Source organism: Oratosquilla oratoria, chromosome 1, assembly GCF_046742065.1.
Source record: "Oratosquilla oratoria isolate Oo_2021 chromosome 1, ASM4674206v1, whole genome shotgun sequence".
NCBI lineage: Eukaryota > Metazoa > Arthropoda > Malacostraca > Stomatopoda > Squillidae > Oratosquilla > Oratosquilla oratoria.
The window spans coordinates 32,752,796-32,773,572 of record NC_134777.1 but is presented as its reverse complement, the minus strand read 5'-3'; the positions used below and the strand labels follow the sequence as shown (position 1 = coordinate 32,773,572).

Sequence of the window (20,777 nt, the reverse complement as noted above, 5' to 3'; positions counted from 1 at the left end):
ACGCCTACGTGTGCGGCACCGTATGGAAGGGGTTAATTTACTCCCATGACCTCTTAAAGCCCTCTCATCTTTAATCAGGAGATCTCTTCTCTTAGTGCAATCTATCCCCTTTAGTGACCTGAACACTACAATCATGTCACCTCTTTCTCTTCAATCTTTCAAAGTTGGTAGACCCAGTACTTTTAGTCTTTCCTCATATGGTTTATTTGCCAGGCTGGGGACCAGTTTAGTTGCTGCCCTTTGTATTCTCTCAATTTTGCTTAGATCCTTCACTCTGTGTGGGGACCATACTACTGACACATATTCCAGTCTCAGACATATTAGAGTTTCAATGAGTTTTTTCATCATCCTTTCATCCATATATTGGAATGCCACTTTAATCTTCTGCAGTAGTCCATATTTCTCTTCTACAATCCTGCTAATATCTCTGTCAATTGACAGGTTGTCTTTTATCAACAATTCTAAGTCTTTCTCCTCTTTTGCTTTTCTAACAGGTTCACTTCCAAGGAATAGTTTAAGGATAACCTTTTGCCACTACTGCCCATTCCATTACTTTACATTTTTTAGTATTGAACTTCATTTCCCATTCTTGGCTCCATGCAAAAATAGTGTCTTGTTTAATAATTTCTAGCTAATTTGTATGGTCCCTATGTTGATTGCTACTCTGTATTCTCTCAATCTTTGTAGGGACCATACCACTGATGCATTTTCATGTCTTGGACTGATTAAAGTCTCAATGAGTTGCTTCATTTCTTCATCCATACAGTAAAAAGCAACCTTAATGTTCTACAGTAATCAATATTCCTTTCCTACAATCTTAATGATATGTTTGTCAGATGAGAATTTACCTTATATCAACACTCAAACCATTCTCCTCTTTTGCCTTTGTGATGGCTTTCCAAGGAGTAGTTCAATGATGGTCTTTTGGAGCTACTGCTCATTTCCAATACTTTGCATTTCTTGGTACTGAAATTATTTTTCCAGGGTCCAAAGATGGGTAGCTGCATGTGGTTTTCCTGCAAGATGGACAGTGAAGCTGCCCATTTCTAAAACCTGCCAACCCACTCATTTCCATCAGGATGCACAGCCCTGAGGAATTGACACTCAGTATCTGGACTGGGCTAAAGAGCTCTTTATCAACTGCTTTTCTTACACCTTTCAACACATGGAGAGTTGACAACAGGTGACTGCTACCTTTCTCCTACCACTTTCTACCAATGACACAGAATCAGTCTTACACCAATACAACATAGACATTTTAAAGTTTCTTCCCAATCCTTGTGGGACTGCTATCCACTGCCATCCATTCTAATATCTTATCCTATACTGTTGTCCTTTTATACCTACTCTTCAGCTGTATTCACTTTCTGTGTGTTATGGGCCTAAGAAAAGCCTTTAATATCTCATTTTACCTAGTTTTGAAGTTTCTAAATGCTTCAGATGTAGATCACTTTTCATTATCTAGTCAGTCCCTGTAGCATATACCAGAAACTGAGTAGGTGAATTTTACTGGTGGGATTATCTCTTTTTTGATCGGCTGGAATTGCATCACAACAACCAAAGGAAAAGAGCAAATGTTGGACACCCAACCATCATAAGAATATTTGTGTGTGCATGTATGTGATGCACACTTTCCTTGGCTTAAGCACATAAAAGATGACCACTTAAAAAAAATAATATAATCGTCACAAATTTAGTTATAGATTATAATACATATCTAGTCATATTTAGGATACATTTTTTATAAGAGAATCCAAAGGTTACATATATATATAGATATATATATATATATATATTGAACATGATTTCCTAGTTTTTCATCTACAATATCTACAATGTTTTACATTGACTCTAGAGACAGACAAGCAGGTTAGGTGTTTGGATCATTAACTTTCCATGATGTTTCAGGGATTTAGAAATTTTGAGACATAACAAAATGGAAAGCATCTACACTATTGGCATCTACACTTATATGAGCAGCAGAGTTAGTAGTTGAGAATGGAAATATGGGACAACCTGATTTAAAAGAGTATGATCCTATTTATTAGATAATATATTGAGAAGAATTAGAACACACTCAAAATGTAAATGAATCCATGCTGTAATAACCAATTTCTAATACAATGAAGTTCAGAAATGTAAAAATAACTCAAACAATTGAATAATCATTGTACCATAGCAACATGCCTTACAAATTCTGTTCCAGTTAATGCCAAGTCATATTATTTAGCTGAAGGGTGGACCCCAATCTGCTGGGAACCTAGTTAATCCATAAATGGAAGCACTGGATCAACAGGCTGGATCCAATGTGAGCAATATCAATCCCCCAAAAATAAGTTCACTAAATCCATTAGATTTTTGCCCTATATATAAAGATCCTATGTGGATAACAAAGTATAGAAAATATGAAATATTCATTCACCATAAGTTTTGAAGGTATGAAAACTTTAACTGCCAAATCCATTTAATTTAATCACTCTTGATATCGTATGTACACAATGAATCAACCTGTTGTCATGGATCTCCATTGCAAAAAGACTTCTGGCTGCCAGAAATATGGTCATAGCCAACAGACTGACCTATAAATTACTTTGGAAAGTGGTTTTGTAGAGTTGGTTGAAATGGCTGAATCCTAGGCAGTGTAAAATAATATGTTAAATGTCTTCTGCATGGTAATTGCACCTGGGGCATATGTTAAATGTGTAATCTGTTGTTACACCTCTTCTGTGTTACTATTGCTTAAGTGTAATGCCCACAATTTTCATATTCATTTATATTGTTTAAAATTACTGGATAGGATGCTCAGGAGAAATTTCAATACATACAGGCAACACATAAAAAATACATCAGGTCGCCTGAATATAAAGAAAATCCCCCCTTCACTTTTCATACATGACCTGGCTCCTACTCCCTTTGTAGTCTATGCTAACCCCCCCTGATCCCCCCTTCCTCTATGCCAAATGCTACCCCCAATGGCCGCTTATAGATAAAAACAAGTCTGAGACGATGTGCCGCAACTTCAATTTGTTAATCTTTGTTTAAAAATTCCACATGTCTCACAATGCTCAGGAACCTGTATTTCTGAACCCTCTCCCCCTCCTAAATGTCTGACTTAGATTATAAATTCTTATTAACAAGGCATAAAGAGACATAAAGGTTGGAAGCCACTGCCATGGATTCATAATTGGAGAATGTCATGTTTTGTGGGCCATGCAGAATAGATGGAATGCATCATTTCAACATGATCCTACACTCTGACAAGTCAGTTGCCATTTTGTTCCTTCTCCCCTACCCCCTTTAGTTCCTCTTTAACCTTGATATTATAGCACTGATATGTATCAGTGATATATTGCATTTAGATTTTTGTGATGGAATATATTTATTTCAACATGACCCTGCACTCTGACAAGTCCGTAAATATTACCCAGTGCATTCTGTGAAATTGAATCACTACTCGCCACACATACACTTACTAGGGAGTTTCAGTCTTTCCTCATAGTTGCCAGGCTGGGGACCAGTTTGGTTGCTGCACTTTGCATTTTCTCAATCTTGCTTAGATCCTTCACTCTGTGTGGGGAACATACTACTGATTCATATTCCAGTCTTGGATATATCATGGTTCAATGAGTTTTTTCATCATCTCTTCATCCATATATCTCTCCCACAATCCTGCTGATATGTCTGTCAGGTGACAAGTTGTCTTTCATCAACCTCAAATCTTCCTCCTCTTTTGCTTTTGTAATGTGTTCACTTCCCAAGGAATAGTTTAAGGATGGCCTTTTGGTTCTATTGCACATTTCCAGTTCTTTGCAATTTTTGGTGCTGAACTTTATTTCCCATTCTTGGCTCCATGTTCTTGTCTCTGGTAGGATATATGCTAGTGCAAAGTCTCTTTTTCCATCTCATTCCACTGTTTTATATTCATTATCTCCACCATTCACTCTCCCCTTTATGCTTTTATTTTCATTGCTATTATCACTCCTCTCATTTTTTCTTTTCTGCTCTCTCCCCACCAGATTAACATACTTTGCTTCACCCATACATACATATACCAAAGGCTTTTTTCCCCCTTACATGGAATATAGCCAAAAAGAAAAAAGCATAGAAATAACTCCCACCCAGAAGCAGTGTCGCAACACACAGCACATCCACAGCAAGGCCACTTCATTAATTCGGCGACCCCCCTCTCCGTCCCCACATGCAAAAAAGGAGAAGACGGGAAGAAATCCCTTTGGGCTGCGTCAATTTATTTCTCATACATACTCCCTCAACCCCCATCCCCCACCCCCTCATGCATCACAGCATCATCCATACACAACCCTTCTCCATTCACCCCTATCTTCTGTCCTCTCCCATCCTTCCTCAACAGACATTCCTCTCTTTTGTAATGCCCCTTTCACCCCATCCATCCATCTCATCCTAGGACACCCCCTCATATTCACTCCTTCCACCTCTACTTTCCACACCTCTTTTACTAATCTTTCTTCACTTATTCTTTCCACGTGTCCAAACCATTCTAATACTCTTTCATCCACCCTATCTCCCAACTCCCTTTCCACCCCTGTTCTCCTCCTCACCTCCTCATTTCTCACTCTATCCAGTCTAGTAACCCCTATCATACTTCTCAGACATTTCATCTCAAACACATTCAAACTCCTTCTCTCTTCCTCTCTTATGTTCCATGTTTCTGCCCCACACAGTGCTGTCGGCACAATCACTCCATATAACCTCCTCTTAGCATCCATTCCCAAATGTCTATTTCTCATTACACTTTTTAAACCACCAAGGCATTTACTCGTTTCTCTCAATCTACGTTCTACCTCCACCCCCATTCCTCCCTTTCTTGCCACATTCATACCCAAGTATCTAAAACTATCCACTTCCTCCAGTCTCTCTCCCTTGATACTCACTTCCAGCCTGCTGCCATTCTCTCCCCTTGTACATCTCATCACCTTACATTTGCCCACATTTATCTTCAGCTTCCTTCTTTCACACACCTTCTCAAACTCTGTCACTAACTTCCTCAATCCCTTTTCTGATCCTGCTACAAGTGCAGTGTCGTCAGCAAACAACAACTGGCTTATTTCCCACTTTTCTCCATTTTCTTTAACCATCTCCAACCCCTGACCCACTACCCTTGCATTCACCTCTCACACCACTCCATCCATGTATAGATTGAACAGCCAGGGTGACATAACACATCCCTGATGAAGTCCCACCTTTACCTCAAACCATTCACTCTCTCCATTTTTAATCCTAACACAAGCTCTACTACTCTCGTAAAAACTCCTGACTGCTCTTAACAGCTTTCTTCCTATCCCATATATTTGCAATACCTCCCACAGTGCCTTCCTGTCTACCCTGTCATAAGCCTTTTCCAAATACATAAAAGCCCAAAAAACATCTTTACCTTTTCCTATAGCTTTCTCACATATCTGTCTTACTACAAAAATCTGATCTACACAACCCCTACATGTCCTAAAACCACACTGTTCCTCACCAAGTACTCCCTCTGTTCCTCTCCTAATCCTCTCAATGGAGACCCTCCCATAAGCCTTCCCAACTACACTCAACAAGCTGATCCCTCTGAAACTACTACACTCACACTTATCCCCCTTTCCCTTGTAGAGTGGAACAATACAGTCACTCCTCCAGTCCTCCAGCACTCTACCCTTTCTTAAATAAACATTAAATAACCTCACCAGCCAGTCCACCATAACTGTATCTCCTTTTTTCAGACATTCTGCATGGCATCCATCCAACTCAGGTGCCTTACCTGCTCTCATCATCTTAACAGCTGCTTTCACTTCATCTTTCCTTATTTCTCCTCCATTTTCTTCACTCATCACTCTCATTTTCTTAGTTCTTCCCACTATAACTACCTTTCCCTTCCTATCCTCCTTCACATTTAGCAACTCCCAAAAATACTCTGCCCACCTTCCTCTCAATGCCTTCTCCATTATCATCTCTCCATCTGCACCTTTTACCTTTTCTTCTCTACTTGATTCACCTCCTCTTCCTCTTAATTTCTTTCCAAAACACCTGAATATTAATATCATTGAACTTGGTCTGAACAAAACATTATTTCTTGATTCTCAGCAGTGACTATTACCTGACCCAACAGTTCAAGCACTTAGGGCAAAGCTTATGATTTTGGCATCAGCTATGCTTCTCCTAGTGTGGGCTCCTCACTACCATTACCTTCCTCTGTTACATCCCTTATTACCTTGAACTTGGCTTTGCTTACTAGTTTCTGTGCCCCATTATCTCGTTCATCGTGCTTTGTGATTTACACTTAAGTCTCACTGACTTAAGTCACTCACTCATCTCCTTATACATATCTGCCACCCTTGTATACTTTTCTGTTTCTTTATGTGATTCACCACTGTCTGGGATTATGTGTTGGACTCATGAACAACAGCAATTCTCCCACATGAGAGCTCAGAGCTCATTTGGCCAGATCTATGGGTAATGCTATGACCTTATACACACACACACACACCTTGCCCACCAGAGTTGGAGTGCTGCCTTGCACTGCAGAGATGCTGAAAAAATTTTCAGCCCTAGGCAGGACTCAAACTTGGATTGCTGAATTAGTGGTCGAGAACAATATCACTGCACCTTCCTCTTTCATTGCTCTCTGCCTTGGTTTCTTTCTCTTCTTGCTGGTAAATTATTTCTTTTCCTTACTACCACAATAATACATTTATTCTTATCTACTAGCTGTCTTAGTATTTCTCTGCTCCTAAATATTTATTTTACCTCCTTTTCCACATGTTCCCTCTAATCTTCCATAATCTTACTAAAATTTACTTTTTCTTACTTATATATCATTGTCTTTTTGTTTCTGTTCAATCTCAGATATTTCATTCTCCTTGGCCTTCTAATTATTTTTCTCACGTTGTCTTCTAGCTCTCTCTCCTCTTTGAATTTATTATAATCATCTTTCAATTTATCAAACTCTATCTTTTTTTCAATTGGTCATTTCACTTAACTAATATCTTAAATTGTTTTTGACCCCTTGTCATGTCTTCCACTACTATCAGTACTTGTTTTTGACTGATATGTATTACTTATCTCATTAATAATTTTACTATAATCAATATCCTTTCCTGTTTAATATCAGTCCTGAGATCATTACTTCCTCTTCTGACCACCATATCCATCAACTCATGACTTAACCTACCTTTTGAATTTTGGTTTTCCTTTTTCTACTCTATACTAAATCACTTTCCATTTCTTCACTTGATAGACCCCGAAGTTCCCCTTACCCACACTAAAATTGTACTTTCTTTCATTGTAATCCCTGTATGCCTTGCACAATATCAGCTGAAGTCTACACTAAGATCAAACATATACACTTCATGTGTATAACAATGCTGTGCATAGGATTTTTCTGTGTTTTAAGATAGCATATATTTCTTATGAAATATTTAGATTACTGTACAAGGTTGATGAAAAACATGTACTATAATGCATACATTCTTCATTTACAGGCCCGTTTCAGTGGCCTATCATTTGCCCAGGGTACTGCATACTTACCATACCAGCAACAGCCTTGCTCAAGATCTTTATACCATAAATACACCTTAATTCAAATTGGTTTGAGTTTTCTTTAAATAAATAGATAAATAGATAAAATATAAATAAATAAAAATATGTTGAATAATAATTACTCATTGTTTTGGCACCTGCTTGATGATGACAGATAATATTTCTATTGTGTGCATGTATTTACCCAATTGTAGTAAACAGGAGATAAGCAATGCTCATGGGGTCTTGCCTCCTAGTCTCCAATCTATAATACCTAGCTTCAAATTCATGTGTGGTTTCAACTTGGATTATATCCTTGGTTTCCAATTATCATATTTATATTTGAATTCATGTACTGTTCCAGTTTGGGCTACATCCCCTTTGAAACTACTCCAAGTACTTATGCATCTATATGGAAAATTCTCATGACCTCTTAAAGCCATTCTATCATTAATCAAGATATATCTTTTGACAATGTAATCTTTCCATTTTAGTAACCAGAAGAAAAGGAATGGTGGGATGAAGAGGTGAAGGTGAGGGTACAAGAGAAAAAGCAAGCATATGTGGACTGTTGCAAGGTAAAACTAGAAAAGCATAAGAGAGGTAAGTAAAAGAGAGGAGAAGCAAAATATAAGATAAGGGAGGCAAAGGGGAAGGAGGCAAAGGAAGGCAAATGTAAAACGAGGTATGAGTTTGACAGAATTTGAAGAGAATATAAAGATGTTTTGAAAGAAAGTATAGACAGTGGGGTATGAATTAGGTAGAGAGGAAAAAGTAAAAGGTGCAGATAGGCAGATGTTAATGTAAGTGAAGGCAGTCAATGGAAAATGAGTAGAGTATTTCAGAGGGTTGTTGAATAAGGAGGTGGTTAGGGATTGACTGTGACAGTGGGGGAAGCTAGCAAAAATGACTGTAATGGGAGAGGAAAGTGACAGGGCTTTTAAAAATATGAGGTACAAAGATTATTGCATATTATGAAAGCTGATAAGGCACCTGGGTTGGATGGGTGTCATATGGAGTGTCTGACATAGGGAGGAACAGTTATAATGGGTTGACTAGTGAGGTAATTAAATGTGTGCCTAATGGAGGGGAGTGTGCTGGAGGGCTGGAGAAGTACATATATAATTCTGCTTTATAAAGGAAATAAGAATTAATGAGAACATAGTAGTTTTAATGGGATCAGTTTGTTGAGTGTAGTTGGAAAGACATGGGAGGGTGTTAACTGAGAGAATAAGGAGAGGAACAGAAGGAGTAATAGGTGAGGAACAGTGTAGGGCAGATATGCAAGAAGTTTTTGGTAAAAGGTAAGGATGTTTTTGGGGGGTCTTAATGGATGTAGAGAAGGCTTATGACCTTATGAGAATTAAGCAGAGACTCAAGATTATTCTAAGTAAACAATATTGTTGTAAAGACTTGAAACAAAGAATATGATTGGTGAAAGGGTGAAGGAGAAGAAAATTCAATTGGTTCATGAATGTAAGATCATGCCCTTTGGGAACAATCTTAAATATAAAGATTATTGGACTAAGAAAATCACTACATCATTGCAAAGCTCATGTAGGATCTTGTATACATGGAAGAACTTGGAAGAACTTTGAAGAGAGTGCACTGTGTATAAGAATTAATAGAAGAAAGATATAGAAGAAAAGATAGATTTGATTCACCTAGACAGAAGATTATAACTGGAGGATGTGAGGTGCCATATCCATAAGTGAGGGCTACACAGGGCAATCACAATGAGAAGGCCTGTCATGTGTCATGTGATGTTCATGTATGATATTTATTTATTTACCTAGTTGTATTTACCTAGTTGTATTTTGCGGGAAGGGGAGCTACGCTTGTGGTGTCCCGCCTTTGTATCTTGCAGTGTCTAGTTTGCTTTTGAACTCATGAATGGTTTTTGCGCACACTATTTCATTGCCCAGTTTGTTCCAAGTGTCCACCACTCTATGTGGAAAACTGTTTTTCTTCAGATCTCTTCTGTAGCTATGTTTTTTTATTTTCTTTCCATGCCTTCTTGTGCTTCTCTTGTCCCAGTTTAACAAGTCTTCTCTATCGAGTATTTCTGTGCCTTTCATGATTCTGTAGGTGGTCAGTAGGTCACCTCTCTCTCTCTTCTTTGCTTCAGAGTCGGTAATTCCAGTTTAGCCAATCTCTCCTCATATGACAAGTTTGCAAGTTCAGGTGCCATTTTTGTTGCTGCTCTCTGGATTCTTTGTATTTTCTTTATATTCTTTTTGGTACTGGGTGACCACAATATCGCTGCATATTCTAGTCTAGGCCTTATCAATGTGACCAATATTTTCTTAATTATGTCTTCGTCCAAGTATGTAAATGCCACTTTTATTGATCTTAGGAAGTTGTAGGATTCTCCAACAATTTTGTTAATCTGTTTGTCATAGGACAAGTCGTTTGAGATAATTACACCCAAATCTTTTTCGGGTCTCTCCTTCTTTACCTTCTTGGTTCCAATTTTATATTGTCCTGATATTCTGTTTTTTGCTTTTTCCAAACTCCATTATGCTACACTTCTTAATATTAAAGTCCACTTCCCATTTCTGACTCCAGTTCCATACCTTATTTAGGTCTTCCTGCAGTGATTCACAATCCTTATCAGTTTTTACTTTCCTTAACAGTTTGGCATCATCTGCCATGATATAATTCAAATGGATTATTGTCAAAATTCCATGTTTAGGATATAGTCAATTTATGCTAAAATAAGAAAGTTATCCACAGGTATACACCTAACAACCAAGAAAGAAAAGGCATGAAGCCACAGCATCAACCAGGGATGCAAAAAAGGGAAGAGCAAGGGCTATACTAATAAGACCAAAACTCGAATACGCAGCAAGACTATGGACACCCAGTGCCAAAAAGAATATAAAAAAATTAGAAAGAATACAGAGCAACAACAAAACTGCAACCAACTCTTTCCAAAATGACATATGAACAAAGACTGTCCAAATTAGAATTACCAACTTTGGAACAAAGAAGGGAAAGAGGAGACTTACTATCTATAGAATTATGAATGGAATGGAAATCTTAGATAAGAATGATTTATTGAAATGGAACAATGGAAAAACAAGAGGACATGAAAAGAAACTAAAAAAAAAAAGATAATTACAGAAGAGATCTGAAAAAAATAGCTTCCCACACAGAGTGATACATACTTGGAACAAATTAGACAAAGAAACAGTGTGTGCAAACACTATTCAAGATTTTAAGAAAAAACTTGATGCTGAGAGATACAAAGATGGGCCACCATGAACATAGCTCCCTTCTCGTTTAATACAACTAGGTAAATACAACTTTCTGTCCCAATCTCAGAATAGGTCATGCGGATGAACATGGCACCTTGAAGTAGTACCAGGATGCTTTCAAATATGTAAATGAGTGGGTAATAGATAGGTAGCTGATAAATGCTTGTATGCCTTCTTCATACATAATAAAAGGTGAAGTGAATGTGTAAAGAAAGGTAAATACATACATACATACAAACATATACCAAGGCTTTTTCCCCTTTACAAGGGAGGTAGCCAAAAAGGAAAAGGCATAAAAACCATTCCCACCCATTCTATCCCTAAATACACTCCACTCCCCTGCACCCTCTCTCTTATCTTGGCACCTCCTGGATGATGGGTCATCCCTGCATCTTGTCCACTGCCCTAGGTCAGAGGTAGTGTCGCAAGACAGAGCACATCCACAGCAAGGCTGCTTCATTAAAATGGCAACCCCCCCCCTCTCCATCCCCTCATGCAGAAAAGGAGAAGACTGTGAGAAATCCCTTTGGGCTGCATCAAATTTTTCTCACACATACTACCTCACCCCCCATCCCCCCACCCATTCCACCTCATGCATCACAACATCATCCATATACAACCATTCTCCATTCACCCGTCTTCTGTCCTCTCCTGTCCTTCCTCAATAGACATTCCCCTCTTTCCCAAAGCCCCTTTCATCCCATCCATCCATCTCATCCTAGGTCGCCCCCTCATGATCACTCCCTCCACATCTGCCTTCCATACCTCTTTTACTCGTCTTTCTTCACTCATTCTTTCCATGTGTCCAAACCATCCCAATACTCTTTCATCCACCCTGTCTCCCAACTCCCTTACCACCCCTGTTCTCTTCCTTGCCTCCTCATTTCTCACTCTATCCAGCTTAGTAACCCCCATCATACTTCTCAGACACCTCATCTCAAACACATTCAGACTCCTTCTCTCTTCCTCTCTTAGGTTCCATGTTGGGCCCAGTCCAAAGTCTGTGCATCAGGGCTGCACCCTCAAGTGGAGGTGAAGATGTTGATGGGTTCTGAAGATGAGCTTAAGGAAAATTATTCTCTCTAATGTCCATTTCACAGGACCACCTTGTGCACATATCCTTTGCTGGTACAAAGTGATGAATAAAAAGCAGAGCTAAAAATAAAAGATCTAAAAGAGTAAAGACAAAGATAATTTGTGTGAGCATAAAGAAATACTAAGAGCAACTAAGAGAACATCAAAATTCTGGAGGAATGTTGGGCTACTGGAATGAGGATGAAAGAAATTTGAATATGGAAAAGGAATGATAAACAATGATAGGAAAAGTTGCTTAAAATGAAAATGATACAGAGATGGGAGAGGACAGGCAAGTAAGTAGTGCTGTGCTGTGCTCTTGCTCTACGTCTGTCTCCAGAGTAAAACCACAAACCTGGGCTACCTGCTTCCGCCGCCCTTTTGAGCACTGTCTCGTACACGCCTGAGATTCTGTTTGCCTCAGCATTCTTGTATGAACCACTGAACAAGTGACGTAGGGAACGGGGTATAGTGCGAGAATCACGACCATAAACAACCATGCAGAGGTCCTTGGTGATGATGGCTGGTTGTGCACAATTCTCCAGCTGGTCAAATCAAGATAATAACATTCAAGTAAATCAGTTAGTTAATGATTTCTTGTAAGTGGAATGAGATCAAAGAAATTACAAATATAATAATTAATTAATGATTGATAATGTATAATTTATCTTCACTATATTTACCTATCTAAACTTCTTTAATACACTGACCTCAAGATAGGCAGAGATAGTCAAATAAACATGTTCACCATGGGGAGTAACACGATTAAGGAGTACTGAGTTGTGAAGTGAGGAGTCCCATGCAGCTTCAAAACGGAACATGGTACGATCCTCCCCAGGATACTCCAAATATTCACCAGGGAAAAGCCCAAGAGATAGTACAGAAGTGTCATTATCATTGTCATCTTCACTTTCTGGGGTTGTTCGAATTCGACCTGCAAATTTGAGCATATGTAATATCCAGTATGAGGTTTTAATTAAAAACATTATGCATTTATTAGTGCAATGAAAACCAGCCTCTTTTAAAAAAACATCTTTGTATCAGAAATGGTATTTGTAAATAACATACCAACAACAAGTTCTCTGACATCACGCCATATAAGATCTTGAGAATTTTCATGTACAATAGTAATGCGTATGCGTCTCTGGATCCCTTGATGCAAGAGGAAAAGACCTCGGCATGGCAAGTCATCACTGTGGTCCACCACAGCAGGAACATACTCACCACTTGGGGCTAATAAAGAGAGGAATGAATTTTTCAGTAGCACTATTATGTCATGGTTTCAGAGTACTCTTATCTTTATGCATCAACTACTCATCATTTCTAAATAATGTATGTTTATTATCAAATTAAGAGACAAGAGATAGTCATTTGTATATGTCAGTCATATATATACATACATACATCAAGGGCTTTTTTCCCCTTACAAGGGAGGTAGCCAAAGTCAAAGGCAGAAATCCACTCTCACCCATTTCATCCCCACATACTCCACTCTCATTCACCACCCCTCCCTCACTCCCTCTTTCCTTGGCTCATCCTGGATGATGGGTCATCCTTGCATCTTTCCCACTGCCCTGGGTCAGAAGCAATGCTGCAAGACACAGCAAGGCCACTTCATTTAATCAGTGACCACCCTTCTCTGTCCCCTCATGCAGAAAAAGAGAAAACAGGGAGAAATCCCTTTGGGCTGCATCAAAATATTATTCATACATACTCCCTCACCCCACCATCCCCCACCCACTCCCTTACATGCATCACAGCAGTCTTGTGTATATATATATATATATATATATATATATATATATATATATATATATATATATATATACACACATACTACTGGTTCTATGCAAAAGAGTGGAAATATGTTGGGAAAAAAAAGAATATCATGTTGAGTGATCTATCAATCTATATACCAAGGGTTTCCTCCCCCTTACAAGGGAGGTAGTCAAGTCAAAGGCACACACCCACTCACACCCATTCCACTCCCATTCACCCTTGTTTTCCTAGTTGAGTGATGCATACTGAAAATCCATCAGGTCTTGTAAGTTTGATCTCATGTAAAATTAGTGCTACACCTCCTGATGATATACATTCTATTAGTAGATTAACTTTAAAAGCATAACTTACCCAGCTCACATATCTCAAACCATACAAGAAGGTCATGCTTGGCATGGACATGAGAAGTTGAGGGGCTCTGCAGGACACCAAATTTCGGAGATCGTACTGGTTGGCTGATGGGGATTGCAGGGGGCTGCATCCTCTTTGGAGGTGCACGTGAACTGAAGTGAGGAGGTACCATGCCAAGAGGTAAGCTGAAGAAAATCCAGAAGCCACCAACACCATCCGCCTCACCACACCCAAGATTATGTTGATGTCCAAAATAGGACAAAGCAAATGGGTGAGTGACGAAGATGGTGTCATAAGGACCAACACAAATTAGCACCAGTACACATGCAGGATAGTTTGAAAATTAGGAATATATGCACATATAAATATATATACACACACACAATTTTCTATAACACTTAACTGTACTTCTGTAATTGTAGGTACAGGTACTCCTCGTTTAACGACGACAATTGGGACCAGCGCACCGTCGTTAACCGAATTGGTCGTTAAGCGAAAGTGTATACATATACGTACATGTACTGTATGTGCAATGTCCAGCAATACATGTATCTTTATTTTTGTGTGTTCCCCTCTTTTATACAGTACATTAAAGCTTTATTTACTGTTTATTTACAGAGGTTAGGTTCCTAAAAGTACCGTATATGACCAAATCCGCGTATGCTGACATTCCATATTGAATACCGGGGTATTTTTTTAGTTTCGACCATGATCGCAATATAGCAATAGAAAATTAATTATCAATTTTGTAAATTAAAATGTATCAACGTAATATGCAATTTTGTGGGCGGAAATGAAAGTAAAAAATACTTTGCTAAAAGAAAATATGCTAATGAATGAAGTCGGTAGCATAGGATCGGGACGCCATCTTGTCGTCTGCCAACGTCTCTCACGACGACGACAACGAGGACAAGCCGGATGACATTTAATTTGTAGGTAATGATTTATTAAACACAGGTTAGGTTAGTCTAGTTTAGGTTAGACGAATTAATTTATCATCCTTTCATTTCTTCGACATCGGCATCTATCATAACAAACATGGTGTACCATTCGTCCAACATGACTTCGTTACTTACGAAATCTGTTTTAGCATTTTTTTTTCATTTCCGCTCACAAAATTGCATATTACGTTGATACATTATAATTTACAAAATTAATAATTAATTTTCTATTGTTATATTGCGCCCATGGTCGAAACTAAAAATTTACCACTACCTGTATACACTGTACCCCAGGTAGTTTTTGCAGCTTGCAGGATGGTAATGTAGACCTAAGCTTCAGAACACTTTACCTCACAGCTAATATCCACTGTACAAGTTCATTTATAACATCATACAAATTTGCCTCAGCCAACTTAATTATCGTACACGACGTCGTAACTTCGGGAGATTTACGTTAAACGACGTCATAAAGCCCGTCGTTACTCCGAGTTGTCGTTAACCGAGTAGGTCGTTAAACGAGGAGTACCTGTATATACAGTTAGGTAAATACAGCTGCATGCATCTTTACCTAATTGCATTTACCTACAATTAGGTCAATACACATGTGGATATTTTTACTTAGGTACATACAGTTATATACATATACCAATGGCTATTTCCCCTTTACAAGGGAGGTAGCAAAAAAAAAATAGTACAGTTAAGTGTTATAAAAAATACAGTAGATGAACAGAATCCACAATTAGTTTACATGAAAACAAACAAATGAAGATGAATAGCATTATGAGTTATCACAGAGCAGAAAGTGAACTAATATTATATCACAAAGGCTCATGCAATCCAATCATAAGAGGATTATGGGAATTATACAACTAGAGAACAATATGAAAATTAAGTTAGATTAAGATAAAGTACATACATTTTAGTACAAACTAGACATAATTTTCATTTTGAATACTGCAGAAATGCTTCAAAAACTCAAAAATTAACCCAGCTCCTACCCATGAAGCAGTTGGAATACCAGTAATCCAAGGAAAAACACCATCAATAAAACAGAAATCCAATACCATTAACAAACCCTTCCCCAAAACATCTTTCAAACCCACAAGTTTAGAAAATAGGTGAATAAAAAAAAAGATATAAAAATCAGACTAGAAACAGATCCCTCTCCCTTCTCCATCAAAGATGAAGAAGAAGCATTAAAGTAATTTAAAAACTCCAATGTTGAAGGCCCAGATAAGATCTCAAACATCCATTTAAAACACTTTGTCATAATAAGTCTTTTGCCCTGGGTTTCTCCTGCAGTAGACACATGACTCCCAGCTTACTACCTACAGTCCCTAGGTGGGCCCATAAGTCACTCAAGGACAAAATATTGTGTTGTTGTTTAAGGATAGTAGGTGTGGGGCATTGTACAATGTGCTCTGTCTTCTTTGTGATGATTGCACCTTGGGCAATTTGGTTCTGTGGCCTGTGTTGATACTGTTTTAATGCTGAATGGTGTCCTGAACACAGCAAATTTCTGGGACAAAAAAGTTTATACAATGGAATCCCCTAGGGTGCAATACTCTAACCTACAATATTCAACCTATTCATAGGCAATCTCCTAACCTCTGATCCAAAATTTAATACCAATGTACTCATGCAGACGACAATACTAACCCAACATAGAAACTACAAAATAACAGTGAAAACAACCTAAGCCTACTTGGACAAACTAGAGGGATGACTTTGAAAGAACAGAATTGAAGCCTCATTTCAGAAATCATCAGTAACATTACTCATTCCTGACACACATGGAGAAGGGAAAAAAGAAAAAAAAATCCATCAGTGAAATTAAATGAGCAAACCCTTCCAATGAATAATGGAAATAGATTCTATGACTCATCTATGATTCTCATATTACCTCCAGCCCACATATAAAAGATCTGACAGTAAAATTCAACAAGAAAATAAACCTACTAAAATCTATTGCAAGCAAGGGCTTTGTACAACAGAGAGAAGCTCTAAGGTCTTCAAACAATTCATAGGAACCATCCTTGACTATCCTTTCACAACATGATTTCCAACAATCAGCAAAACAAATGTAGACATTTTACAAACAATACAAAATAAAGCACTGAGAGTAATAACAGGATGCACCAAAACAACCAAAATAGGACAGATGCACACAAAAATTAAAATCCTCCCCATAGAACATCATGGGAAAATGATAGGTACACAGTTCTATGCTAGAACCCTAAACACCACATGCTCATCTCATTATATCACACAAACATCACCAAATGAATGGAAAAAAAAACCTTCCCAACTAAAGTATATATAACCACCTACCAGGAATACAACATGATACATCAATAAAAAACACATTCACATTCCGATCACTAAAGAAGCCCTACAAGACAGACCACCAAGTTCAATACACCTTCAACACCCTCCAGACATCAGCCTCACAGAAAAAATCCCTCTCAAGAGAAGTAAGAACCACAACGGTATGCTTGTATTCAAGACACCTTATCCCAAAAATAATTAAAATTTTGATATACTTTCAACCACTTTTAGATGCACAATAAGATTCCAACAATTTGGAAAAGAACCATTTTAAAACCAAATAAACCACTTGAAAACCCAGCATCCTACAGACCAATCTCACTACTATCTACCATATACAAGCTGATGGAAAGTAGGCAGAATAAGAAATAAAACACATAACTGACATTTATATGGTATCCTGTATATGTCAAACAAAAGGGAGGCATTGGCAAAACATGTCTGAACAAAGATGTAAATCAAAAATATATACTCTAATTTAACTTATCTAAGGTGCATATTCTAAGCAAATTTCTCTACATAATACTTCAAATCAATCTATAATTCTTCCCTCCCTCACTTTTTTCACTACTAGGGCCATATGCACTCCCAAATGCTCGTATCTCTCATCCTTATCTCACCTTTACGCACACCATCTTCAGTGTCACTTCTCTCTGTTCCATTATGTACTTACCCATTTATCATCAACAAAACAACTTAAATACAAAAAGTACAGTGTCTAAATGAATAGGAAAAGAAAAGGTTTCAGTGCATGCACACTATTAGTAAAGTCTGGGAAATTAAAAGCAAAAGCACTTATAAGGACTAGAATTATCTCATAACTTCATTTTATGTAATCTTAGTACATCTGAAACTACATTGGAACAAACATGATTATCCTTACAAGTACATGGGAAGGGTACTGAATGCATATGTGTGGTCCAAAGTGTGGCTAAAGATACATACATCCTTACGGCTAAAATCTTTATGATTTAAAATACCATCAACCATTGAAAAACAATTTGCATCAGAGAGTAATATTTCACATGGTATCTAACTATATACCAGCTCTATACTGAGAACTATCCAGATCATATACATGACTACATAAGCTTGCTTCATTTGAAGTAGGAGATGTGACTCACAAGTGTGTGGCATCCTGACGGGCATCTTTATGAAGAGGATGTTGCTGGTAGTGTCCAAAGACTTCAAAGATGATTGGTTGAGATTTTATGTACTCCAAGAAGGACCGCGTCACTGTCACTGTGATCTGAAAGTTGCATCACCTTTATTCAGATTAAATACTCTAAAGCAATAATCTAAATACATAAACATATTTTGCACATATTAGAAGTGTTCTATCATCACTCATCAACTGGGAGCATACATCAGGAAGCATGTTGCTTCACTCAAGTGGATGGAGGACTTCCTGATTGGTTGAAAAATGAGAGTAGTGCTCAGAGAAAACTATTCAGATTGGAAAGAGGTGATCAGTTGAGTACCGCAAGGATCTGTACTACATACACATACATACATATACCAAGGCTTTTTCCCCCTTACAAGGGGGGTAGCCAATAAAGGCATAAAATCATTCCCACCCATTCCATCCCTGAATACACTCCACACCCCTCCACCTCCCTCTCATCTTAGCACCTCCTGGATGACAGGTCATCCCTGCACTTTGTCCACTGCCCTGGGTCAGAAGCAGTGTTGCAAGACACAGCACATCCACAGCAAGGCCGCTTCATTAAATCGGCGACCCCCCCCTCTCCGTCTGTACTAGCTCCAATAATATTTGCTATTTATGTGAATGACATGGATGAGGATGTGAAATGTTACATGAGCTTCTTTGCTGATGATGCCAAACTGTTAATGAAAGTAAAAACTGATAAGGATTGTGAATCACAGCAGGAAGACCTGAATAAAGTATGGAACTGAAGTCAGAAATTGGAAGTGGACTTCAATATTAAGAAGTGTAGCATAATGGAGTTTGGAAAAAGCAAAAACAGAATATCAGGACAACATAAAATTGGAACCAAGGAGGTAAAGAAGGAGAGATTGGAAAAAGTTTGGGTGTAATTATCTCAAACGACTTGTCCTATGACAAACAGTTAAACAAAATTGTTGGAGAATCCTACAACTTGCTAAGATCAATAAAAGTGGCATTTACATATTTGGACAAAGAAATTATTAAAAAAATATTGGTCACACTGATAAGGCATAGACTAGAATATGCGGTGACATTGTGGTCACCCAGTACCAAAAAGAATATAAAGAAAATAGAAAGAATCCAGAGAGCAGCAACAAAAATGGCACCTGCACTCGCAAACTTGTCATATGAGGAGAGATTGGCTAAACTAGATTACTCTGGAGCAAAGAAGAGAGGTGACCTACTGACCATCTACAGAATCATGAAAGGCACAGAAATATTTGATAGAGAGGACTTGTTAAACTGGGAGAGGAGAAGCACAAAAGGACATGGAAAGAAAATAAAAAAACATAGCTACAGAAGAGATCTGAAGAAAAAAAAAAATTCTACATAGAGTGGTAGACACTTGGAACAAACTGGACAAGGAAATAGTGTGCGCAAAAACCATTCATGAGTTTAAAAGCAAACTAGACACTGCGAGATACAAAGGCGGGACACCACAAGCGTAGCTCCCCTTCCCACAAAATACAACTAGGTAAATACATGATCCTTGAGTTTCTCCAGATGAAATCCAGGTGGGTTATGTTTCATGATTCTCCTTAATTTGATACACAGTCTGTGTTGTGGCCACAAGTCTATGATCAGTCCCAAAGAATTGAGCACTCTGATAACCCCTACAGTTCTGTAGGATCTTCCAATGAGTGTCAACAAACACATGATTGATCTCCTTGGCCACTCCTCCAGCATTACTATCCCATGTCCATCTGTGTGACTCTTGTCAATAGAACCAAGAACTGCCAATCCTCAGCTTTTTGGACTTCAGAATTAGAAAATTTGGACTTCAGAATTAGAAATTTTTTAATGTTCCTGGTTCCAGAACCATGGGGGCCAATCATTCTCTCACACAGGTTCCACCATTCTTTTACCATTTTTTTTTTTTTCCCAAATAAAGAAAACAGACATCCAGCAACTTATCTCCTCATTCTAATAGATACACACAGAAACAGCCCAACACTTAAAAAGCAAACTGGGAGGAATTAATAAATGTTCATGAAATTTAGTAAAAAAAAAAAAAAAAAAAAAGATAAGTAAATAGAAAAATAAATAAATACAATAAAAGTAGATAAAACTTGGGTATGAACAAATATGTATTAAGATTAATGGAAAGACAACTCAGACTAATTTGACAAAAAAAAAGGGGAGGGCATGGAAAGAAACTGAATAAGGCATGGTGTTTCAATATTAAGAAATACAGTTTTTCATACAGATGCACCAATCCTTGGAATGACATAAAAGAAAAAGAACAAACAAATTACATTAATGAATTTAAAGTTATATTTGACCAATGGAAGTGCAGAGATGAGACCCCACATGCATAATTCT

The 20,777-nt window shown here is 37.9% G+C and overlaps 1 protein-coding gene across 16 annotated transcripts in view; it reads right to left on the bottom strand.

Moving 5' to 3' along the window:
- The window catches only part of unc-104 (kinesin family member unc-104), a 400,417-nt gene that overhangs the window by 31,509 nt on the left and 348,131 nt on the right, over positions 1-20,777 (bottom strand). For 11 of the 16 annotated variants that reach the window (XM_076197529.1, XM_076197534.1, XM_076197523.1 and 8 more), the window contains 5 exons: positions 18,391-18,515; positions 13,998-14,182; positions 12,936-13,100; positions 12,578-12,801; positions 12,223-12,412 (listed from right to left, as the gene is read on the bottom strand). In XM_076197529.1, coding sequence (XP_076053644.1) covers positions 12,223-12,412; positions 12,578-12,801; positions 12,936-13,100; positions 13,998-14,182; positions 18,391-18,515 — 889 coding nt within the window. The remainder of the gene's footprint in view (positions 1-12,222; positions 12,413-12,577; positions 12,802-12,935; positions 13,101-13,997; positions 14,183-18,390; positions 18,516-20,777) is intronic. The other 5 variants (XM_076197545.1, XM_076197586.1, XM_076197547.1 and 2 more) reach the window with 3 other exon arrangements.